Below are 25731 nucleotides of genomic sequence, written 5' to 3'. Positions count from 1 at the left end.
TTAGTTTTGAGTTCGTATCAAATACTTATCGCTCGTTGCAACTGTCGTATCTTAAAATGTTTATTTTAGTATTCACCGCTGTAATTGAGTGAAACCCAGCCATTAGTGTATAATACTTTCTATTTCTGCACTTTAGAAGACGCGTTTAGTTGTTGGTTCACGAGTCTATTCTTTCGAGAAGAAGTTGTACATATTTGGGTTATATGTTGAAGGTTGGTCGTAGATCAACAGCAGACTGGAGCCTTGTTGGGGGGGTTGGGGTGGAGCTTGAGGTTGGTAGGGATAACCTTGATTTGGGTTGGAGTATTGTTGAGGAGGCTGACTGTATTGTTGCTGAGAAGGTTGGGTGTATTGTTGTTGTGGGGGTTGAGAGTATTGGGGTTGTTTGGGAGGCAAGCTAGGAGGTGGACGGTCATAACTGGAGCTGGTCAGTGTCCGCTTTAATAATGGCTGTGGGAAGTATTGACCATCAGAAAGTTGCGAGTGTGGACTTGCAGCCAAAGAATTTGGTCCAGAAGGTAGCAGATATCTACCTGGAGCAGGAGGTTGATAATTCTTATGCTGACCAGAGTATTGAGGCTGTTGAGCGTATTGAGAAGCTTGTGGCCTAATTTGAGATTGGTTATACTGCTGAGGCGCTTGTGCTTGTCCGGTATTTTGAAGGTTCATACCTCCAAATCTATCAGACAAAGACTCTTCTTGTTCAGTGGTGATTCGTCTTTTCATTGATTGGACAAAACTCAAAAGCTTGGAGTAAAATTCAACTCCTCTATTCAAACCCAAACTATAAGTTTTCCAGTTATTATAGAACTCGTTCACTCTTTGCATTTGATCCTTCATCAAAGTCTCTTTGAACGTCTTAGAAGATTGAATTTCCTTTACTTTTTCATTGGTAGACAAAGAAGCCCATTCCTCTTTCAAATTATTAATGAATGTCTTTTGATTTTCTATCAACTTGTCTAACTCTTGGGCGTACGGATCAAACTTTTTCAACTCTTCAGGGAAAATAACACTTTTAATCTCGTTGATGGACTTGCTTTTGCTGTTCAAGACGATGATATCCGAAATGTCGTCATTGTGAATTTCTTTCTTTAAGGTTTCAACAAGCTTAAGCTTATTGGATTTGATAACATTCAAATCGTATAAGATATCCTCAATTTTTTTTATTTGCTGTTGAACTTCATTGGTTGACTTCGAAGGTACATCCACTATATCAAGCAAGCTGATTTCCTTATCAAAAGTTGACGGTTCCTGACCTTTCACTTCAAAAAGACCCTTGAATTCCTGAGAGTTTACTCCCTTTCCAAGTATATTATACAAATGACTGTTCTCAACGCTTATAAGAGCAAAAAGTTTATCATCAGGAGTCGTGGCATCATATAATGACTTTTTGATATTAACAGTATCATCCTTATATTTGGAACCACTGAAATTATTCGTTTGGCTTTCAATTTCAGTAATTAAAGCGTAGATTTTCTTCCTTGTTTCAACTATTTTTGCCTTATTAGCGATATCTGCAGAGTGATGTCGATGGATTTCATTAGCTTTTTCAATAATACCAGGTTCAATAGCTGTTGGACCCTTTGTTTGTGATTCTGTCTGGTCATCACCGATGATTTGTTTTAAATTCACAATAGCTTTTGGCATCTTTAAATATTCCAACACCGAGGATAATTCTTCATTTGAAACATCAACCATATCAATCTCGTTTCTTAAAAACTGAGACTTCTCTTCTGAATAGTAGCTCAATAATTCATGCGTATCAATTGGAACCACATTTTTCAAAAAATTGACATAGTTGTTATCACTTATCTCATTCAATTGAGCGATCTGATTTATAGGAATCACCTTGGTACTATCAAGAGCTTTGATTTCTGGCAAAGTCACTAATGATGGAATTATTTCATGGTAAATTAGATCATTCTCTTTGTTCAATTCAGCTAATTTGATGGACAAAGCATCCTTTTGGTACTTGTAATTGTCCAACACTTCAAAAACCCCATTGACACCTGCATTTGAAAGCTGCTTGAGGGTGATTGTACTTAATTGATTCAAGGAATCCTGCGATTTGGTGAAATAGGCGATTGCATTACCGAATCTGTTGCCTGACTCAAGTTGAAGCCCATTGAAATAATAGCTTAGAGACTTGTAATAAACACTCTTGAAAGAGATCAAAGAGGTCCACAAGATGTCTAATTTCACGGTGATTTTGTTGGAGGATTTCTCAGAGTCAGGATCATAAACTGGGTCTACAATCCTTTCCAAATCTCCGTCTTCATCATCTCCCACAATCTCAAAGTCCGAAGTTGACTGAGACTCTCGAGCTCCAATAGAAGAGTCTATCATCTTATGACACTCAAGGAAATGTTCAGAAGCACTGGCACAGAGTTTTGCAATCAACGAGTTTTTTGTTTGATCCAAGTCGCTTGTAATTACTTTCAAAACAAAAATCTCCTGACTCTGAGCTAACATAAGTCTCCTCAAGAATAGGAGTGTCGACTGACTCAAGTCATCAGATGGAGCATGCAAAAAGTTTTCGCTTATGAACTCAAATACACCTGCTGCTTGTTGGAAATATTGCAAAGCTTCTTTGAAAGTATCACTAGAGCCTAAGTCACCGGAGATATGTGCTTCTTCGTATTTCTTACACCCAATTTTGCTCAAAACAGAAGCTATGTTGAACAAAATATTGGCTTTTTCAAATGGCAAAGAATGCTGCTTGTGGTTGACTGATTTTTGAAAGGCATCATGCCAGGTAAAGTTGAGCTTTTTGCTACTGATTTGGTTGAAAGCGATCCTCAAATCTAGGAGTTCAAGCTGGCTGTAGTACTTGAAATATAACTTCAAACCAGTAGTATCAGCATTAACCCCTTTTAAATCTTGTCTTAACTTATCAAAGCCTGTCAAGTCCAGCTGGTACTCGTGGGAGTCCCCATAAATCGCTTGTAAATATTTATCCAACGGCTGAACCCAATTAACTTCGTCGTACTTCTTGGTAGGAACTGAGAGTATATATGTTTTCATATTTCTTTGAATTTGCTTTGTCTCAGCAAGATCTCAATAAATCAGATAGGGAGAATGATCGTTTCGCACTGGCAAATTTCAACAAACGTATATCTAAATTGTATTCTATACATATAACTAGATTGTGAGGACAACATCCTACTTCACAATTAGGCTCAATAGCTAGTTTTGAATCACACAGACGTGAACCTATCAAACAGTAATCTAATTCTGGAAGATATACACGAGCATGATGAGCTCATCCTTGTAATGGTAGGTATATTGTAGACAACATTAAACAAGTCCCCCTTGTTTACAGAGAGAGTAGAAAATGGTATTTTGATCCTTCAACAATTCAGTTGGAGCATCAAACTCTTTGACTTGTCCCCTTTCAAGAACTAAGATTCTATCACTGTCCATAATTGTTTCAATTCTATGAGCAATTGTTAAAATAGTCTTATCATTAAACTCAGATCTGATAGTATCTTGAACAATTTTGTCGGTTTGAACGTCCACAGACGCAGTGGCTTCATCCAAAATCAAAACTTTAGAAGGATTCAATAAAGCTCTAGCAAGACACATCAATTGTTTTTGTCCAGCGGACAAGTTAGCACCACCTTCTTCGATTCTGGCATTCAAGCCTGTGGCAATCAAAGGGGTGCTATTATCTTCTTCATCATCGTCTACCTTTCTCTCAGTCTTCATTCCCTCGATATGCTCTTTCAAGTGACTCAATTCTAACACTTTCCATAACTCTTCATCTGTATGCTTACCGAAAGGATCCAAGTTCTGCCTCACAGTACCATCAATGGCTTGAGAGTCTTGCGGAATGATGTTCAACTTAGATCTCAAGTCAAATAATCCAATCTTACTGGTATCAACACCATCAATTTCAATGTGTCCACCAGTAGCTTCAATGATACGGAAAACAGCCAAAGTTAAAGTGGATTTACCAGCTCCAGTTCTGCCAACAATACCAATCTTTTCTCTGGGTTTAATGTCGATAGAAATGTTATTCAAGACAGGATCCAAGTTTTCTCTGTATTTAGTCTCATAATTCTTAAATGAGATGGCCCCTTCCGCAGGCCATGACTCAGCCGGTCTGTTATCTTCAATAACCATCTCAGCTTCTGGCTTCAAGTTACAGTACTCCCATAATCTTTCAATGGTGATAGATCTGGTTTCAATGTCTGCGTAAGATCTGACAATAGCATTCAAGGTTGAAGTGACATCCAAAACATAAGTCATAATGAAACCAACTAAACCAGGACCCAATGGGTTTTTAGAATTAACAGATGCTAAAATCAATAAGGTGGAACAGTACACAACAACAGCAGATAACCCTTGCAATCTCATTGACAACCAACGATTAACATGGATATTGGCTTGGGAAACTTTGATGGAAGTGTTCATATTATCCAGGGCCTTGTGAGTGAATCTATCAACTTGGTTGTAAGCAAAGATAGTATCCACGCCAGTAATAGATTCTTGTAAATGGGAGAAAACAGGACTCTTGGTAGCACTTCTTAATCTCTTTAACTCTCTGGAGGCGGGAATAAATAATCTTCTAAACGAATCGTAGAAGAACAAAAGGAAAACTAAAACAAAGAACATGATTGGTAAGTTCAAGATAACCACAGCAAACACACTTACAGCCCTGAAACCGTAATTGGCAAATAATGTAAGAGCCCAAATCAACTGATTGTCGATTACATTAATATCTTCGGTAAATCTATTCAAGATTCTACCGATTGGTGTAGTTTCAAAAAATGACATTGGAGATCTCAAGACACTCTTAGCCATTGTATCGTGGAAATACCTACTACCATTGATAATAATAACAGCATAGATAATGAATGAGGCCACCAACGTAAACAACAAAGAGATAATTCCAATAGCAGCATACAATGTCAAATAAAACGCAATATCAACGTTGTGGCCATATTTTACGTTTTGTTCAGACCAGTACTTCAAGACATAAGTGTTTGAAAGGGCTAATGCAGTACTCAAGACAACCAATGCCAAGTAAACTACAACAGAGAAGTAACCACAGGCTTGAATATACTTGTTGTAAATCATCAAATTGACTTTACCCTTTGTTTTAATTTCTTCACTGTCACCAGTTCTTGTGACTTTATCAACGTCATCATCAAAGTCCTGATCGTAAGCATGACCAAAAGAAACAAAACTTGCAGCAACAGTAGCATTGGTAACGACCCTTGCCAAAGATAAATCCTCTCCCTCCAGTATGATTGGTTGGTATTGTTGGGGATTATGCTCATCTTCAGAAGAAGAGACATTACCAGAAACCACAACCTTAGTAGACTCAATCTCCGCAGTTTCTTCATTAGCTTCCTCTTCCTCTTCAAATTTACCAAATTCATTGATCAACTTAGCCAAACTAGATTCAGTAGACATAACTTCTGTGAAAGTACCTCTTTCAATAATTTTACCTTCTGCTAAAAGTATAATACTAGCAGCTTGATGTAAAACAGGCACAGAGTTGGTAGCCAAAATAGTAGTTTTGGAAGCCAATAAACCATCTTTACCAAGAACGTTCTTGATAATATTTTTACCAACATGAGTATCAACAGCCGACAAGACATCGTCAAGGATGTAAATTTCAGCTTTTGAATAGACGGCTCTGGCTAAAGAAATTCTAGCTTTTTGACCACCAGAAAGAGAAATACCCTTTTCACCAACAATAGTTCTATCACCATCAGGCAACATCTCGAAATCCTTAGAAAGCTCACAAGCTTGAACGGTAGCCTGATAAAACTCCTTGTCATACTTTCTGCCGAACAAAATATTTTCCCTGACAGAGGAATTCAAAATCCAAGCACTTTGGGCACAATAGGCAATTGATCCATTCACTTTGAGGGTAGGTGTATTAATAGTAGTATCAACAGGAATACATCCCAAGATGGCTTTCAACAATGTGGATTTCCCACTACCGACTCTTCCAACAACACATGTCAATTCGCCCTTTTTAGCAGTGAAGTTAATATCAGTCAAAGCTACTGTGTTGACTTCAGAGGGGGCATCAATGTCGGCCTCTTCATCTATTCTAGCACTGTCTTTAGCTAAATCCTTAGCTGACTTTTCTTCCACATTATCTATAGTCCAAACGAAATTAGCATTCTTGATTGTCACCGCTTCTTCGCCTTTTCTCAAAGGTATATAAGACCTCTCTAAAGCATCAACTTCCAATTCTTCCATTGTGAAAAACTTGATCAATCTGGCAAGAGAGACCTTTGATTCAGCAATGTTGGAGAAAATACCTGGTAAAGCCAAAATAGGACCAGTCAACAAGTCAAAAAGCGTTAAAGATGGAAAAATCACTTCAGGTGTCAATTCAGTACCAGCAAAGACAGCAGCAGCAGTGAATGTGGAAACAGCAATACCATATGGAATAGAATTCCAAAGAAAATCTATAGCGGTAGAAAGAATACCAACTTTTCTTAAGACTTTAAGCTCCTTATTATTTCTAATCTCAAATAATCTTTCCAACATAGGATTCTCCCAGGAGTACAACTTAATACTTTTAATGGAGTTTAAGATTTCACCCATCAACTTAGCTCTTTCATCTTTATACTTCATTTCAAGGTTCATCTCTTTGTAAACGAATTTGTAGCAAGTACTAGCAATTGGAATCAAAACAAGAGCAGTGGACAAACCAGCAAGAGCAGAAGCACCAAGGAAATTGTACAAAGTGTAAATATACATAACCAATCTGAAGGGTTGAGAAACGACATCAATAACAACTTCGGGTGCATAATCAACAGTGGAGATATCTTGTGCCATATTGTTGACAATTTCACCAACAGTCTTATTTCTTCTTTCTTTTGGTGAAAGTTTCATACCCTTATAATAAATGTGAGAAGACAAAGCGGTTTCGACAACATTTCCCAAACCCTGAATATTAACAAACTTTCTGTTGAATGTCATATATCTTGTGACTGCGGCAAGGTAGAGACAAGTGGCAACTCCAAAGCCGACAATTAAAGGTTCAGGGGTTACATCATTGGTACCTAACGATTTCAGGAAATATCTGTTTGATGCAAACAATAAGAATCTTCTTAACAAGTAAGGTTGACAGATTTGAGCAAAAAATTCCATGTAGTCAAAGAACAAAGCCCTGAAAAAGAGCCCTTTAGTGATTGAAAGTAACGGCCAAAACAAAGAAGGTGTCTTTTTCACGAATGGTTTGCCAGTCTTCTTCGACTTTTCTAAATTTTTGGCATTAATAGCTTCAGTTTTAGAAACAGACTTATTCCAAGCACCCAAAAACTTCTTATAGGCGACTTCATTATCAAGATCAATGATAATGGAAGGTAAGTTGGTGACATCAACGTGATTAGTTTTACCAGCAATATCGATTGTGTCTTTCATGAACTTGAAGAAAACTCTATTGAAGATGTTTCTGACTCTTCCATAATTCCACTCATTCAAGTCATAATACTCAATCAATTCAACGGAAGGCTGATAAAAGAATAATTCGAGGATGAAAATTCCAACAGAGTTGAGCAACAACAAAATTTCAACGGTTCTAATAGCTGACTGTATTGAAATATCACCATCAGGGATGTAAACTTTATGTTCAGAAAACAAGTCTTGAAGTGAAATGACAAAATTGATAACCGATGAACTGAACCAGTAAAATAATAAGGATGTAGCAGGAATAACACATCTTGTAGGTTCAATTAAATGTAAAGGTAACACAAAGACAACCAAAGTCACGACATTAAGAATAAGAGCAGATGACTTCAAGTCCAGAAAGGACACGAATTTGAAGCTCAATAACACAAGTGACAATAAACATTGGATAAATACTGAATTGAATCTGATCAAGGTGAAGATACCGACACTTTTCACTTTAAATATTGAACCAAAGGAATATTTAATATTGTAAGGACCGAAGGTGTTGAAGAACAAAAAGTTGATAATCTGGATAGTCAATGGAAATATGAAAAACAAGTTAAGAGCACCAAACACGAATGAAATAAAACACGGGTTTAATGAGTTTTCATAAGGAGAGTACAAAGGCTGGTTCCAAGAGCTAACAATTGAGCATAGTTGATCACCAGTAGGAATGGGGGCAGAACCACCCAAACCCACGGCACTACCATCCACAAGTATTATCTGATCCATTGTAGCAAGTTCAAGGAGGAATAAATCCAATAATTTCAACTTCTTTGGTATTTGAAAAATAGCTTAGCCTGGGAATCCTAACAATGTTATACCCATATTCCGGTGCGCACACATCCGAAGATAAGGCACTCGCACTGTGGTTTAGTATCAGAGCCTCACGAGCGAATGGTCATGTTGGTATTCTTTATTACGAATACATAATAGGTTACGACTGGTGGTGAACTCAAATGCTCACCAAGTCTCACTTAAAGCATGAGGATAGGGAGTCGTATCACAATGTTGTCTTGTACTCGCTGGTTAGGTTAACACTTCACCGTCTTTGTTGGCTGCAATTCACATCTTGGCAAGGTACGGCTCATTTTGGCAAGGCACAGCAGATTCGATAGGTACCGGATTTATTCCATTTTCGTATATCCGTATGAGTCATTACGGTGATAACATTCCACAAGTGTGGATAAATCAAAGTCTATAATTAACGTGGTGTGGGTGACGAGATGTACAGGATTTTCGCATTTAGCAGGAGCCGCACTAATTGGTTGATTTTGAGATGAGCATCTAGTTTGTAGAAGAACCTTCGTTTCACTGGAGTTCTCATATGGCTGGTTCATCGGTGCAGTCCGAAAATTCGATTTCTGTATCGTCGTCTCAAGCGCCTCGGTCACATGTTTGCGATTATCCGAATTGCTCAAAAGCATACTCAAAGCCATCTTTATTAGCCCAACACAAAAGGTCACACACCGGTGAAAGACCATTTATTTGTGGGTATCCAGAGTGTGACAAGTCTTTCCTTCGAAACTCTCACCTCAAGGCTCATGAGGTATCTCATCAGGGTCAGAATGATAAACCTTTCCAATGCTCTGTATGTGGAAAAGGTGTCAATACAATTCAGCATCTAAAGAGACATGAAATAACTCATACAAAATCATTTACTTGTCCTCATGAAGGGTGCTCCGAGTCCTTCTATAAACATCAATCCTTGAGACATCATACCCTTTCAGTTCACGAAAAAACATTAACCTGTAAAATCTGCAATAAGTCTTTCACAAGACCTTATAGATTAGCCCATCATAATACGAAGTACCATTCCCAAACTCCAACATACCAGTGTGATTTCAGAGGATGCTTTAAAAACTTCAAAACTTGGTCTGCTCTTCAGTTTCATATCAAAACGGATCATCCTAAGCTTAAATGTGATATTTGTGGTAAAAGTTGCGTGGGTAAGCAGGGTTTACTGTCGCATATGCTTATGCACAATCCGACTAGCATCATGAAACTATGGAAGTGTGAATACTGTAACATGGGTCAGTTTGTCAAGAAAATCGAACTAATTAAGCACTATCACGAACTCCATGATGCAAATGTTCCTGAAGAGCTTTTAAAACCGACCGAACGAGCTAATTTAGAGGCTTTATTAAATGCTGAAGATAACCACCCCCAAAATCTCGATGATTTGAAAAATGCACATGATATGGATGAGTCAGAAGAGGAGGTAGAATCAGATAAAGTTTCAATGATTGCTAAGTCCGAGAAGTCATTGCATTCGTTGAATTCTGCTTTGAGTAAGAATAATTCGATCATTAGCCTCCTACTGAAAAACTACAATACCAAGAAAATTGCATGCCCTAAACCAAAGTGTTCGAGGTTGTTCTCAAGAGATCATGATCTTAGAAGGCATATGATCTGGCATGAAGAACAGGCTCAAAAGATCGCCAATTTCTTGAACTCTTTACAGGAAGAGACAGGAGAGACAGAGAATACTAATGACAACACCCATAACGATGATTACGACGAGATGGACGACACGGATATGAGTCAAATGATTGATGATGAACTAAAGAGACTCCAACAGTCCGTATCTCATTAAAATAGCTATGTTTATATTTGAAATCAATAGCTTATATAGTATAATATGGTACACCTTAGTATCGTTGACGCTTGTCATAAGGTCTGCCATTGCCTTGATCGTAGTCATATTTTCTCTTACTATCAGGTCTACCAGTTCCATTACCATGCGTATTTCTGCCACTTGGAGGTGGAAGTGAAGGAGGAGGTGGAGGGGGAGGAAGCTTTTGAGTTTTATTACCTTCTGCCGAAGACTGCTTTTGAGTATTCTTCCTGTTATCATATCCTTCAAAGCTCTTCCTGTTATCATAGTTTTTATCGTAACTTTCAAAGCTCTTCCTGCCATCATAGCCGTTATTTCTGCTATTGTAACCTTCAGTGGTTTTCCTTCTATCATAAGTTTCGGGAGCCTTTGCCCTGGAGCCAGAACCAAAATCCTTCCTCAAATGCAGCTGTGGAACCAAAGGTTGACGTTTATCAGACAAAGAATCTTTTGGAGGTGCAGCGGATTTAAAAGGCACATAAGAGCCTTTATTATCATTGCCAGAATATCTAGACTCATTATTCCAGTTGCCACGGTCTGTGGAAACGGCCAGTTTTCTGGGTGGCTTATTGTCGGCAGATAGACCCGAGGCTGTTGCTGATGGCTTTGCGGTTCTAGGAACACTTACTGTTTTAGCAGGCTGTACCGGAGCTTTGGAAGGTTGTACGGGAGCTTTTGAGGGCTGTACAGGAGCTTTGACAGGCTGTGCGGAAGCTTTGGCAGGCTGTGCGGAAGCTTTGGCAACTGGAGTCTGTGGCCTAGAGGTTTGACTTGAAGGGAGATTTGAAGAATTCACGGAAGGAGACTTCTTATCTTTTGAGTCTTTGGCAACTGAAGGTCCATCTGGTAGTTCTTTCTTGTCATTTCCATTTTCAGAAGTAGGACGTGTTCCAGAAGGAGTACTGGCTTTACTGAAATTCTCGTATTTGGAATAATAGTCTTTTCTAGATTCAACTCCATCTTTTCTAACATCTGCCCGAGTTGATGTAGTTTGAGAACTTTCATCATAACTAAGCTTTTGTTTCTCCTTCACTTTTAGAGCCTCCGCTTCCTTCTCGCGTCTGAGAGTTTCAGCTCTTTCTTTCTGTATTCTTTCTCTTTCTTCATATTCTAGCTGCTCCTTGAGTCTCTTCGCTTCGTTGATCTTACGAATCTCGTTAGCAATTGCTTCACGCTTGGACCTATGAACTTCAAGTTGAGCCTCTGGCATTTCAATGAAATCCCATAAGTGGATCCATTTACTTTGTCTTGCTTTAATATGTCCAATCAAAGCATTGACTGCAAGCTTAAGATCCTCTCTTTCCTCGGTGTTGATTATCTGTTGAATTACTTCCGCCAATTGTTCACATTGATCTTCTACCACTGGATATATGTGAATTATATTCTTCAAGAAAATAATCGAGTTTCTACGACACATGTAGTCCGTAGAGTTCAATGTAGTCAATAAATCATCCAACAAGCTAGTATGATAAGAATACAATAAATCCTTGAATCCTTTGAAGGACAATGTAACGCCTTCTTTGTTTGTCAACCCATTTGTTAACTTTTCGAAAGTTTCATTATTACACCAAGAATTCAATTCAATTAGTAATTCGGAAAAGAACAATCCCAAATTTTCCGATTCTGTCAAAGTTGACGTAAAGAATGTTCCAAACAACACCCTGCTTTGAAACAAGTAATTCAAATATTCTTCGAGAGAGAATTTTTGAACTCCCACTTGAAATAACTTAAACACAAACTTGGCGGAATAAACTGCATCGAATGACGAATGTACAGCTCTTGGTAAAATACAATACTGCAAAAACATTTTCATGGCAACCCCCTCGTCATTTTTGACGAACCACAGTGAGGATTCTTCAGTAATTCTTGCAATAACCTTATTGTAGTGCAGTTCATGCTTCTGTTGGTCCACCGGAATGTCAGATACTAGCTTTTGCACAACTTCAAAAGCATCTTTTTTCAGCTCGATATCTTGACGAGACGCATGTGCTCTCTTGCTCTTAGTGTAAGACGTTTCGAGGCTTTCAAGTGAATTTTGATGCTTTTCAGCCGATGATATATAAAGGTAGTCAACGTAATTAACATCGTACAACGACAATTGCCAGAAAGTGCTGTAGAGACCTGGAGATAAGGATTGCCAAACATAGTCTCCAAGGTAAGGTTTGAATCCTTCCATATCTTTAGCAAGAAAATCGTTTGAATATGGGTCCATATGCTTTCTCCAAATCTCAAATACCCATTCCGGGGGAACGTGACAAGTATAGGATAGTTTGGAGATGGGCGAGAGCTTTTCATCAAAGAGCTCATCCTGAACATAAAAGTTAATTAAATCACAGAAGAGTTGCATAACAGTCAGTAAATCATCTTTTCTATTGGTGATAACTTTGAGATGTAATTCATTATCTTCATAAGTTACGTTTTCATTCATTTGATATAATAGAACCAAAAATTCATTGACGCAGTCCAACTCAACAAGATTCTTCACCAAAATAGTTCCAGCCTTGCTGTTGCTATACCTAGTATCATTTATGGTGGAGTAGATCAACCTTTTTAACGTGTCACCACTATTTAAGCGGTAAATTTGGTCCAAAGTTAAATTATTGGAACTTGTTAAGCCACCCATTGAAAGGAGCATTTCCTTGAATATTGTCAAAACACTGGTATCATTGCTATGCAAAGACTTTAAAATAAACTCCAACAAGGTGCTGATATCAATAGAATTTGGATATCTGTGGCATATTTTCCCAACAAATGAAGCCAATGATTGGATCCACTGACGTTCAAAGAGCCCATTTGTTTGGATATTACTTCTACCACTAGCAGTGACCCTCATCATAATAGCTAACGTTAACACATCCCATCCATAGCTATTAAAGTATCTGGCTGTTTCCACTACCAATGAATTAAGATTGTCGTAACTTTCAATCTGTTGTAAAATGGTCAAGAAGCAGGGTAAGGGGTTGCAGAAACTAATTTTGGCAATTCTTCTCATCATAGGTCTTACTGTTTCTTTTGATAATCTTTTCAATACATCTTTAGTGTTCTTTTCAGCCTTCCCGTATGAAATCTTGATATAAGGATTGTTCTTGGATGTTACTTGGTGAAACTCACTGTAAAGGTTGAATCGATTTTCCTTTGGATAGAAAGATAATATTTGATAAGCATTTTCAACCGCTATACTATTTTCCTGTAATACTGAGATTGCAGGAAACATCTGATTTCTGAAAAATGTAAACCATTCATCAGTTGGACCCGACAGTTCAATTTCACTGACACCTATTTTACATATTTTTACAAAGAGTTGAATGTCTTTTGCAAATTGGACATTCAAAAACTTAAGTAAGCCCTGACACTGTTGAAACAATTGTTCGCTTGAATGAATTAGTGGTAATCCTGACGTCCAATTGTCATAGAAGTAAACAAATCTTTTATGGAAATAGTCCTGGGTTGTGGCCTTGAATGTTAAATATGTGTGAGGAGTGTAGTCCTGATAATAGACTTCGTTATTGGGTCTTTGAATCGCGATTTGTTTGGGCTTCAGCAAAGCTGCAAGGTCATCCTCAAGTAAGTTGGTATGCATTCCATACAAGGGAGTGATCATATGATGATATAAACGGCAAATCAATTCTCCTACTTCCTCATCCACCAATGCCAAAAATGGATATTCAGTCAAAATAAACACAGAAGGCCAATATAACCCTACAGCTAAGAAGGACTTTAACATTTGGAATTTCAAGTTGATGCCCAACAAATCGGCTATTTGTTCTTCTGTAGTTAGGTCACCAGTTTTTTTGTTAGTATTGGTGCTCAGACCTTCGGATTCTTCTTCATCCATCAAAGGTGCAGCTAAGGCTAGAGCATTGGCACTAGATTTAAACACTTCCTCTTCTAGACCCTTCTTATGGAGTCGTTCTAACTTGGCCATCTGTTCATCATCAGGACCAAAGAATTTGTATACAGAGCCAAAGCTTACCAAGCCTTCTTTTATGAGAATGGCAATTAATAGCTTAGTGGTTTCGGCAAACGCTTTATCTTCACTAGGCTTGACCAATCTGAGACCAATTATCTTGGCTAAGTCATCATCTCCACCAAGTGATAGGCTGTTCAATGAGGAGTTGTCACTGTTAACTTGGGGCCACCATAGAGATTTTTTGTAGAATGCAATAATGAACTTTTCATTACTGATTAAACTATTGGAGAAACAGTCAAAAGTCACATCAAAGACTCTATTGGGATCCAAGCTATAGTGTCCAATGATTGTATCTACCATCTTTATGGCGTAATCAACCTGAGATTCAGACTCGCCACTTCTTAAGATATTCATCAACTCCACTATAAGTCTTGCAAACCCTTCAGGTTCTTCATGAAGTAAATTGAACTTCTTCTGAGTATAGTACTCGTCTCTTTTGCGAGTGTTCAATTGCTTTGAAAGAGTATCACCAGGTACAATGCCCAATTTTCCTAGGGTATCGGTTGATAGGAATTTAGCAAGACTAGAAGGTTGAATTACCTTTTGATTAGTATGAAGCTTCTTTATTAAAGATTCCACAGGTTCAGACAATGGGAATAAGTTCAAGACTTGGCAGAAGTGGTTTGCGGTTTCTTCATCTTTGATGCAGCTCGACAAAAACTCGATGATGGCTTCAGGATCTAATTTCCCATCTTCTAGCACCATAATTAATTCTGTAAAGACAGTTCCAACCAATTCGTAAGCATCAACATCAGGTTGAGCAGGAGCCTCAATTAATTGGATCAACTGTTCGGTCCCTTGCCCTTGGAACTCACTCAATAGCTCATCATTCAAATAGCTATACGTTATTTGGGTTTCGGTGCCATTCATGATATGTTCCACGAAGTGATGAAAAGTTGAGGTTAGTTTTTCGTTTTGAGATTTGATGCATTGTGATTTTCAGAACAAAAGATATAATGCGATTGCAAAAGAATTTGAGGGAAGTAATTAAATGAAATATAGAGGTTGAGTACCTGATCTAGAGTGGAATGGCTTGAAGGGGAATATTAGAGCTTGAATCTGGCGAATCCTACGTTGTAAGTGTCGACTATCACCTATCCCATTGTCATTTCTAAACTATTTTCCATTTAAATGACGACCAAATGAGCCTATTGACGGCAGTGTATTTCAAGTATAGCATTTGTGGTGTACATTGATGAATAGGGGTCCATTACTCTTGAATAGAAAGAATCTCCGGCTTTTTGCGCCTATAGTAACATAAAAGAACTCAAAGAAGTATATCGCAGCTATGCTTTCTAAACTGTACATAGTTCTGGTTTATCGTCACACAAATATAACTTCCTCTGAAGAAGAACTAATCAACTCGGCTCTTGGTAGTGAATTCTCATCAGTCCGAATCGGCTTGATATTTGACCAATATAAGCTCACTGAGAACAGATTTATCCGAACCTAAAGCCCCCCTTGTATTACAAACCCCCACCTAGATCCCGGTACGAGTCCCGGATTGTAGGAAGCTAAACGAGCTATGCTGCAGTTCAAGCGGTTGTAGAACATTTAGATAGTAGTGCCCCACCCACCTGCTTCATAAATCCTACAAGCTGCTCCACGAAAGTGCAGGTTATTTTGAGGTCTCCGAACTTTCTCGGAACTGAAACCTGCAATTCGTGAAATCGGGTTGTACTCTCAATTACCAATTTATTTTGCATGCAAACACCTTAAAACTGTTGACTAAATTTATAACAACAGTGTACAGAAGAAATGAGCTTGATACGATGTCATCCCGGTAAAGTAAAGTGGCATGGGACGCGTCTCTGGGCGTATCAAATTGATAACTTAACCCTAAATTTATCCAATGGCGCCCTAATGGTCAATCAGCCAAAAGCGTTTTCTTCTCCCCAAAATTTTTATCAGGGACCGAGACTTTTGTTTAATACAAACTACACTCTATTGATCAGATCTCCGTCTTCGGGTGTTAGAACTATGCACAAATCTTCTTCTTTCCAAAAGTCCAATGACGACCATTCTCACGATCATTCCCACTCCGAAACGGAGTCAGCTCAATCCAAGCATACTCAGCAACATGATCAGCATGATCACAAACACCAACACCAACATGAACATGAGAGTGGGCACGGTGGGTTATCGATTCTAGGTCATACTCACAGTCATCACCAGCCCAACGAATTACTCTCGTCCAGCTTGTCGAACCCAGCTGTTCGAATCACCTGGATCGGTCTTATTGTCAATGTGGCCTTGGCAATTTCAAAGGGAATTGGAGGAGTGTACTTCCATTCCCAATCGTTAATAGCCGATGCTCTTCACTCTGTGAGTGATATGATTGCCGATTTTTTGACATTGGCCACCGTTAACGTTGCTACCAAGATTGGTACACCGGATAGGTTTCCATTAGGCTACGGTAAGATTGAAACTATTGGTGCTTTGTTTGTCAGTGGGGTACTTTTATTTGCCGGTGTTTCAGTTGGCTGGTCATCACTACTCCAAGTTTTTGAATACACTATGCCAACCTACGTGTATGAATTGCTCTCCAAGGTACAGGTTGGCCACAGTCACAGCCATTCGTTTGATTTTGGTGCTCCTGATACCAACGATGCACACGGGCACTCTCATGCAGCTGGAGTTCATGATCACGGAATTCCTGAAACTGCTTTGGCGGTTACAGATCCTAAAATCCCCAACATCAATGCTGCTTGGCTTGCCGGTGGGTCAATCCTCATTAAAGAATTCTTATATCAACGGACAATGAAAGTGGCTCGTCAAACCAATTCTAAGGTTTTGGTTGCAAATGCCTGGCACCATCGGGTCGACTCCTTGACGGCTTTGGTGGCAGCTATGACGGTAACCGGTGGTAGCATATTCGGTTTGGCATGGTTAGATTCGGCTGGGGGGATTTTGGTTTCAGCCTTGATCATCCGAGCTGGTTGGGGGAGTTTTAAAGAAGCCTTGTCTGAACTATTGGACCGTGGAGAGAGCAAGCTGTCTGAAGAATCGGTTAAAATAAAAGGTATTGTTACTGATTCTTTAGAGGGTGAAGGGTTCAAGATTTTGAACCTATCCGTGTTGACTTCGGGTGCAAACTCTAACATATTCATAACCTTGGTAGGTTCCAATCAAACAAATGAAACCATTAACGAGATCAACGTATTGGACGATAAGATCAGTCAAACCATTAAGGCCCAAGACAAGTTCATCAGAAATGTCTATATTCAATTCAAGAAAATCGATGATTCAAAATATCAACAACTTACTGAAACTGACATCAACACCAAGCATTGATGCTTTGTAAACTGGTGCTATCTATATTCTGAATTATGATAAATATCAATTTATATACTATTTACTATTTACTATTTACAAAGACCCTTTATGTACATGGTAATATTAGATCAAGCCTTCTTTTTATTTGAGCCTTCGATAAAGGCCATGATGTCGTCCACCGATTTACTGGCAATTTCTTCATCAATCTTTGGAGCATTTTGATTCTTTTTATTCTTCTTAGACTTCGAAGCAGCTGTCGAAGCTGGAGCCTTGGCTTTAGAAGCAGATTGTTTCTTTGACTTCTCATGGTTTTGGTAATCTAACCAGGTTTTCAAATTGGTAGCATAACTTAAACTTTTAACTGTGAATAAGTCTTTTGGTCCTAATGCCTTGACGAAAATATTATAAGAATTTTCAAATTGAACTTTAGCACCTTTAAAACTATCAGCAGAAAGCAAAGAATATCCGTATCTATACTTAATCAAACCAGTAACATCAGAAATTTCACCATTCAATTTTGTTGAAAGCTCGATGGACTTTTCAAATAACTTCTTGCTTGCATCGAATAACTTAAGTTTCGTAAAGATTTCACCCAAGTTAGCAAAAGTAGTAATGAAAGATGGGTGATCTTCACCATAAATCGAAGTCCAGATCCTAATAGCGTGAGAATATAACTTGAGCGAGTTGATGTAATCCTTATTGCTCGATTCAAAGAATGCCGAATTAACATATGCAGTGATACTATTATAGCTATCAAATCCCGTGACCCTTTCACTCAAAATACAAGAGACTCTTGCCAATGTCGAAGCTTCATAAGGGAAGTTCAATTCTGAGTAAAGTTGACTCAAGTATCCATAATATGACGAAGTCTCAGTGTGAACTCTACCGTATACTTGTTCATGAAAAGATAATAATTCATTGAATAACATCAATCCATTTTGTTGGTCATTCTTCAATTCTATTCTTGCCGTCTCTAACACTTCATCGAATAAGGCAGGTTTGTAGCTTGAATCTTTAACCAATGGAGAAAAATTAAGAATATCATCTGCGATAAATATGCTTTGACGAGTGATAACCTTCTCAATAACAGGAGAAGATTGTTTCTTGCCTTTCTTATTCTTCTTGGAAACAACGTTGTTTTCAATAACTTGGGCTTCAATAACCATCAGTTCTTTATTCAACTCGAATTCTTCCTTGGTAAAGGAATAATTCTGAGCTTTCCACTGAATACCAAACTTGAGGGAGATTTCTCTAAACAATTGATAAGGTTTAATAAGAGTGTTAACCCAGTCTGATGGTAGTTGAAATCTGAAACGAATAAAGACTTCTTTAGTTACTAACTCAATAGCATCATTACTGGTTAAGGAAGTAAACTGCAAATCTTTAAAAGAGTAAAACGTTTTAAGGTTTTCGTCAATAAAACACATTGGTGACACACTGATATTCGAACCGAGTAAACAGTTTAAAAAGTGACTAACAAAGGTGCTCATCAAGTTAACGGGTAAGGACTTAGACAACTTACGTAACACATGCTTAGTAGCTCTAGCGACCATTTCCTGGACCGAGAGCTTGTAGATGGTTTCATAGTTCGCAGCAATAGGTTCATAGATTCCAGCCGACTTTTCTTCTTCCTTGGTTTCTTCGAGATTTTCTTCCTCTTTTTGTTCTTCTCCTTTGGCTACTTTTTCCTTTTCTTCTTGGGCTAACTGTTCTGCTAAAGCCTCATTTGATTTAATTTGTTCCTCAATCTTTTGTAATTCTTTCTGCTTTCTTTCCAAACATTGGTCTGCAATATAACCCAAGTATCTCAAATTGATTCCTGATCTATGTAACATCGAAGTCAAATGAGAACCATCAAAAGGAGCCAACTGAGTACCCATCTCGTTCAAAAATTCTTCGACCAAAGTCAAAACAAACTTAGATACCTCTCTGACATCGTTCCGGTCTTCTTCCGATTCATTTATACCGGTGAAAGCATCTGAATTGATAGAAACTTGATCTCCCTGGATCAATAATTGGGGTTTTTCACCATTTTCTTTATCAAAAGTCTTACCTTCCTTTTCTAACTTTTCTGTTTCTAATTTGATCAACACAGCGATTTTACGTTTCCACCATTCTTCCAAAGCTTCATGTCTCACCAAGGTCTCTTTGTGAGGATAAGAAGTATCTTTTTCAGGTTGGAAATGCTTTTCGATGAAACCGATATCCAAAGGCGTGGTTCTGTACAAGTCAATCATATACTTTCTTCCGTCAGTACCATGAATACCTTTCATATCCTTTGAAGTGATCAACAATTCTTTGGACTTGACTCCATCGTCCAATTCAATCGAATGAGGTTTCAAATGAAAGGCTTCGCTGATTGTCTTCAAAGCATCATTGAAATTCTTGTTATAAACAATCTGACTGTTGTCAGAGTTTAAACCATACACAACTTTGTCAAACACTTCGTCAGTTTCAATATTTCTAGTTTCTTGGAAAATCCCAGGCACGGGAGCTTGACAGATAATTCTTTTCCCCATATAATCAACCACCAAGGTCAATAAGTTGTGAACATCGGACGAATCAATTCTGTTCAAGATTTTAACCGCATTAAGATCTTTTCCAGTGGTATATCTAGCAGCATCATCTCCACCGGAGTTAACAAAATTCCCAGTAGCATCAACACCAAAAGAATAAAAGACTCCGTTTCTCAAGAAGGTTAAAAGTTCGGGATCTTCGCTGATGTTCAAAGAGGTAATGTTACCGTTCACAATGTTAATGGCAGTCTCGGTAGCTACTTTATTAAATTCATAAATGGTCTTGCTGATCAACTTTTCCCTTAATATTCTTTCATTGACAGTAGATCTGGGCAACTCCTTAATGGATTGAAACTCATCGTTCCAATCTCTAACCAATTCACCACCATCAACACCACTCACTAATATAGGTAATTGGTTTTGGGTCAAATCAGCATTGTTGGTAATATTCTCTTTGCCAACGAGCCATGGATGGTTGACAAAAGAGCTTGTGGGAATTAAATATGTCTCGGGGTTGCTAGAACTTGAATGCAAGTTGGAGGAGTTAGCTATAAGTGTTTTCTCAAACAAAGGAGATAAGCCGCTTATCAAGTCAAACAAGATAAAATGTTTGTTAGACTTCATAGAATGCTTAATTTGAGGGTTGAACGTAGTACTAGATGATTTATTAACAAAGAACCCCGAGAAATGAGCAGTAATTTGAAAAGTTTCATTCTCCAATGTTTGTAAACTTAAGTACAACAAATCACCTTGGATTTTTTGATATTGAGGGACTGGAGACCATTGAGAGATAGTCAAATGTTTGATAGGTAACTTGAAATCTTTGAATGGATTTTGGAATGATCCCAATGATAAGATATCGACACCACCCAGCTTGCTTAAAGACTCGGCAAGCTTGTTGGCCTCTGCCTTTTGCTCTGATGAAAGCACTATTTCTTCTTCTTCTTCTTCCTCTTTTTTAGTACTCTCTTTCGATTTCGTAGACTCAGCTTGTTCGGGTTCCTTTGGAACCTGTGGTGTGGTAATGGCATCTAAACCCAACTCTGAAAACTTGCTTACACCGCCACTAACACCAAAATCCATTTTTGACTTGTCCAAAAAGTGTAAGCCAATAACTTGTCTAAATTTCAACAAATGCTCGTATACATTAGCCAAATTATAAGGCTTCTCTGCCAATCTTAAAGATAAACTTTGAGATCCTTCGAGACCAAGTTGCTTTAGAACGTCTCTGAAAGTGGACATTTCATCAAAGGCTTCGAATAAATTCACATCCTTATAGAAAATCAACAAGTTTGTTAAATTTTCAGTCTTGGGAATTAAACCCAAAGTCTCTTTCAACTGAGGTAAAGTTTCGTCCAAAGTAGTCTCAATTTCAACCGTTTCTTTCTTGGTGGATAAACATTGAGGTAACAGGAGCTGGAGCTTCAACGTTTGAACCGTTTCCAATTGGTTCTCCTCCGACATTTTGCAGTTGTATTAGGATTCGAATTTTTCAATCAAAAAATTTTTCCACTGACAGTTCTCAACCGCCAGTCCCCGGACAGGTTTACAGTATGAATTTGGAGAATGCACAAATTGCTTAAAACCTACTTACTAGGAGAGGTTCGGGATGTGAGGGTTATTAGAGGTATGAAGTTTTTCTTCAATAATTCATTACAGACGTACCTGAGTTTGTTCGATGGTTGATTTTATTGGAATATACACTCCACCAAGGAATGTTTCTATATACAAAGGTGGTATTGTAGGGAAGTCTAGAACTTCAACAATCCAGTTTCTGTTGTCCTTGATTTCCACAAAAACTGATATGATCTCTATGATTAAATTGATAGTTCTGAATGAACTTATGATGTTGAAGGTCTTCAACTACAATTCAGAAAGGAAATTCTTTTCTTTGATCTTAGCGGTGTTGACCTTGTTCAACTGCTTCCTTCTCCATTTCATAAAGTCATTCTTCTTCAAAGTTTTATCTTTCTTTCCCTTGTCCAACGAATCCCATAACCAATCTGGATAGTCGCTATCTTCTAAAGCGACAGGCTCATCACCAGCTTTTTTTACCTTCAAGTTCAAGACGGTCCCTGCCACACAGGACGATTTAGGGGTATTCAACGAACTTCTACTTATACTGAATCTTCTAACCACAGTCAACAGTCTGAACATAATTAACAGTTAATTGGAAGAGAATTTGTTGCGTTACCCGCAAGGCTAGAGGTTGGTGCGACTGAAGGCAGTCGTGGCTCAGCAGTAAAATTTTTATTTGCCAAAAATCCTCACCTCTTCCTCAACCTTTTGTGAACGAAATCTTATACATTTCTCATATATCAATTCCAAAATGGCCCCTAAAAAGAAAGCCGTACAAGAGAAACCTATCCTTTTAGGTAGACCAGGTAACAACTTAAAGTCCGGTATTGTTGGATTGGCTAACGTCGGAAAGTCCACTTTTTTCCAAGCCATTACTAGATCACCTTTAGGAAACCCTGCAAATTACCCATTTGCGACCATTGAACCAGAAGAAGCCAGAGTTATTGTTCCCTCCCCAAGATTCGAAAAGTTATGTGGGTTGTACAAGCCAAAGAGTGAAGTTCCAGCTTTTATGACTATTTACGATATTGCTGGTTTAACCAAAGGTGCTCACGCTGGTGAAGGGTTAGGAAACAATTTCTTGGCCAACATTAGAGCTGTGGATGCTATTTTCCAGGTCGTAAGATGTTTTGAAGACTCCGACATTATCCACATTAATGATGAAGTTAATCCAACAGCTGATTTAGAGATCATTTCTGATGAATTAAGCTTAAAAGATATCGAATTCGCTCAAAAACATTTGGAAGGAATTGAAAAAATAACTAGAAGAGGTGGACAATCTTTAGAAGTTAAGCAAAAGAAAGAAGAAGCTGAATTGGTCAAGAGAATCATTGAACTTTTGGAAAAGAGACAAAGAATTGCCAACCAAACTTGGACTGCGAAAGAAGTCGAAATAATCAACTCGATGTTCTTGTTAACTGCTAAACCATGTATCTACTTGATTAACTTGTCAGAAAGAGACTACATCAGAAAGAAGAATAAGTACTTATTAAAGATCAAAGAATGGGTTGATACTAATTCTCCAGGTGATATGATTATCCCAGTATCTGTTTCCTTGGAAGAAAAGTTGGCTGGTATGGAAACCGATGACGAAAGAGAGGCTTACCTTAAAGAAATTCAAACCCAATCGGCTTTACCTAAAATCATTACCACCATGAGACAAAAGTTGGATTTGATTTCTTTCTTCACTGGGGGTCCAGATGAAGTCAGAGAATGGACTATCAGAAGATGGTACACTGCTCCACAAGCTGCCGGTACCATTCACACCGATTTGGAACGAACATTTATCTTGGCTCAAGTTATTAAGTACGATGACTTGATTGAATTGGGAGATGAGAATGCAGTAAGAGCCGCTGGTAAATTGTTGCAAAAAGGTAAGGACTACTTTGTTGAAGATGGAGACGTTTTATATATTAAAGCTGCTGATGGTAAAGCCCGTTAAATAGTTGTGCCTTAGTTTCATACAAGTCTTTTAACACATTCCACATAATAGTTGTAACTGTCATGCGACCTCAAATTTTGACAGGTTTTTCAAATCGAAAATGGCTGCAACGGTATTTGACACGTGCGGAGCCGGGCTGAGCCTTGTAAAAATGCCTCTGCTATATTAAACTTTATAATTTACCACACATATAAATAGAACCATTTCCTTCTCAAGCTTCAACAGTACAAGTTATAGTACTTGTTTCATTCGTGTCCCATGTTGAGATTGACCTTAAGAAGGTCCCTCGTGGGGATGGTTTTCTTTTTGGCAGTCTTTTTGTTCTATACGATTTTGGATGCTATATTTATCAGGTTTTCTCCAACCACATTCAAAAAGCAAGACATCAAAATGAGAAAAATAATCCATTATTCTAACTACAAGTATGGTGATTTGGATGGCCTTACAGAACGCCATAAGCATTTCAAGGACAAGCCATTGCCTGAAAAGTGTACGATATTTTTTAATGATTTGATGACTTCAACTTCAGGAAAGAGCTGGAGATTTCCTACAATGTCAGGGAGGTCTTATAATAAAGACATTGATAAGCTGCAGCGATTTTTCAACAGAGAACGGAAAAACCTTCTATCGGTCAAATCAAAAGAAGGATTGGGAAGTAAAATATCACTTTCTGAGAAGAATAGTATAAAGACCGATTTTGATCAACAAGTTAAAAATTCTAGGGTGATGGATCAACAAATGGCCGATGCCATCTCCATAATGAGAGTTTATAACAAATGTTTTTTTGGTGGTGACGGAATTTCATATGATTTCGATAAATGGTGGTTCAATGATATTACCCTCCGAGTATTCCCATATATTAACTCCGAGATGCCAAGTTTTGATGTGGTTATAGAAAATAAAACTACCACATTTAATAACGGACTTCCAGAATTCAAGAATGGTGAATTCACGGGTAATGTCCTTACGCCTGATAAGGACCAAAATTTATTTGACTTCTATCACAAAAATATTAGTGGAAAAGGTATCGTATTATCTGCTACATCCTCACATGCCAAAGACATAGCCAGATTGATACGGGTTTTGCGGGCCTTGAACAACTCTTTACCTATCCAAATAGTCTACAGAGGAAATTTGAGTAGAAGGTCAAAGGCCATTATCATACGGGCTGCAAATATTGAACTTGATGAAGGTAAATTAGACCCAAAGACTAGTGAATTGGAAAAAGAAGTGACCAGTATAAATTCCTCCTTTCCAAAACAAACGGTTATATTCACTAACATTAAAAGAATAACCGATAAGAAGAATTTTGCAACTTACAATAACAAATTACTTTCTGTATTTTTCAGTTCCTTCAAAGAAATCATGCTTTTAGATGCTGATTCGGTACCATTGTTAGAGCCCGAGAAGTTTTTCCATTCAAGTGAATACCTTGACACATCCACTTTCTTCTTTAAAGATAGAAGTTTAAGAGATACCAATGACTACTTGGAGACAAATTTTGTCCAACGACTTTTTCCAATGAATAATGGATCTTTGGAAAGCCTTTTCGGCATGAATATCCTCAACAAGAGCAGCCTTGAAGGAAACAACTACTTAAGGGGATATAGGCATTTCCAAGAAGCTGGTGTTGTCTTGCTTGATAAAAAAAAACATTTTAATGCCATAACAATGCTTCTACCATTAGGAATATGGAAGGAGCCACTTAAAACTGCCATGTGGGGAGATAAAGAATTCTACTGGATTTCGCTATTAATGGCAGGAGACGATAATTTCCGCTTTAATGAGAATGAAGCTGCTGCAGTGGGAGTTGCTAGTTCAGATGCTTTAAAGATTTATGATTACGATTCTGACGAAGTTTGTTCAACGCATCCTGGGCATGTAAATGAATTTGGAGATTTATTATGGATCAATTCGGGATTCAGCTTCTGCAAGAAGAACAGACACTATAAAGATAAATCCAAGTACCCATTTTGCAAGGTTCCAATAACTGAATTGCAAAATATTTACAAAAATCCATTCAAAATAACCCATGCATTAGTTCCTCCATCACTACCAGATTATAGGGATTTAAACGATGAATACAACATCGGGAAAGAAAAACAAATAGAGAAGACTTGGAAGGGCCGGTTAAAGGATCTGGACGAGATCAAGGATTTTCACACCGCAGGTCCACTTGAGCCTAAGATTTCCAATCCTCCACAAAAAGGTTGGGTAAAGAGTCCTATATGTGCTGGCTACTATTATTGTGGGTACAGCATAATCCAATCGTACCACCCTGGTAAAGATCACGAATTTGGAAAGTTATATGTATTCAATGATACTACTGTGTCACGAATCGATACCTTGGGTAAGTTGTGGATGACACATACCCCCAAATCAGCATCTGAATATTTTATAGCTAACTAGA

General features: G+C 38.1%; 8 protein-coding genes across 8 annotated transcripts; 3 read left to right on the top strand and 5 right to left on the bottom strand. All coding sequences in view use genetic code 12, as the record gives it.

The window, feature by feature from the left end:
* Nucleotides 1-165: 165 nt before the first annotated feature.
* Nucleotides 166-3024, bottom strand: BRO1 (bck1-like resistance to osmotic shock; the record flags this gene model as incomplete). The annotated part of the gene is made up of 1 exon (XM_006684437.2): nucleotides 166-3024. The coding sequence occupies one exon, from the start codon at nucleotides 3022-3024 to the stop codon at nucleotides 166-168; it is 2859 nt and encodes a 952-aa protein (XP_006684500.1).
* A 273-nt stretch (nucleotides 3025-3297) lies between these two features.
* Nucleotides 3298-8154, bottom strand: PSN45_003268 (uncharacterized protein; the record flags this gene model as incomplete). The annotated part of the gene is made up of 1 exon (XM_066158042.1): nucleotides 3298-8154. One exon carries the CDS (start codon nucleotides 8152-8154, stop codon nucleotides 3298-3300), a length of 4857 nt encoding a protein of 1618 aa, XP_066014139.1.
* Nucleotides 8155-9400: 1246 nt separating this feature from the next.
* PSN45_003267 (uncharacterized protein) lies at nucleotides 9401-10018 on the top strand (the record flags this gene model as incomplete). Its single annotated transcript, XM_066158041.1, has 1 exon — nucleotides 9401-10018. One exon carries the CDS (start codon nucleotides 9401-9403, stop codon nucleotides 10016-10018), a length of 618 nt encoding a protein of 205 aa, XP_066014138.1.
* A 55-nt stretch (nucleotides 10019-10073) lies between these two features.
* Nucleotides 10074-14879, bottom strand: RLR1 (THO2 plays a role in transcriptional elongation; the record flags this gene model as incomplete). Its single annotated transcript, XM_006684440.2, has 1 exon — nucleotides 10074-14879. One exon carries the CDS (start codon nucleotides 14877-14879, stop codon nucleotides 10074-10076), a length of 4806 nt encoding a protein of 1601 aa, XP_006684503.2.
* Nucleotides 14880-15989: 1110 nt separating this feature from the next.
* Nucleotides 15990-17303, top strand: MMT2 (mitochondrial metal transporter; the record flags this gene model as incomplete). The annotated part of the gene is made up of 1 exon (XM_006684760.1): nucleotides 15990-17303. The coding sequence occupies one exon, from the start codon at nucleotides 15990-15992 to the stop codon at nucleotides 17301-17303; it is 1314 nt and encodes a 437-aa protein (XP_006684823.1).
* Nucleotides 17304-17413: 110 nt separating this feature from the next.
* CLU1 (Intracellular distribution of mitochondria) lies at nucleotides 17414-21265 on the bottom strand (the record flags this gene model as incomplete). Its single annotated transcript, XM_006684442.1, has 1 exon — nucleotides 17414-21265. One exon carries the CDS (start codon nucleotides 21263-21265, stop codon nucleotides 17414-17416), a length of 3852 nt encoding a protein of 1283 aa, XP_006684505.1.
* A 399-nt stretch (nucleotides 21266-21664) lies between these two features.
* On the bottom strand, nucleotides 21665-21958 carry MRPL37 (mitochondrial 54S ribosomal protein mL54; the record flags this gene model as incomplete). The annotated part of the gene is made up of 1 exon (XM_006684443.1): nucleotides 21665-21958. One exon carries the CDS (start codon nucleotides 21956-21958, stop codon nucleotides 21665-21667), a length of 294 nt encoding a protein of 97 aa, XP_006684506.1.
* A 172-nt stretch (nucleotides 21959-22130) lies between these two features.
* On the top strand, nucleotides 22131-25730 carry PSN45_003262 (uncharacterized protein; the record flags this gene model as incomplete). Its single annotated transcript, XM_006684444.2, has 2 exons — nucleotides 22131-23307; nucleotides 23635-25730. The coding sequence occupies 2 exons, from the start codon at nucleotides 22131-22133 to the stop codon at nucleotides 25728-25730; spliced, it is 3273 nt and encodes a 1090-aa protein (XP_006684507.2).
* Between the last annotated feature and the right edge of the window lies 1 nt (nucleotide 25731).

Source organism: Yamadazyma tenuis, chromosome 4, assembly GCF_029203305.1.
Source record: "Yamadazyma tenuis chromosome 4, complete sequence".
Lineage (NCBI taxonomy): Eukaryota > Fungi > Ascomycota > Pichiomycetes > Serinales > Debaryomycetaceae > Yamadazyma > Yamadazyma tenuis.
Note: the sequence above shows the minus strand (reverse complement) of the source record. Positions and strands in the feature narration are given on the sequence as shown.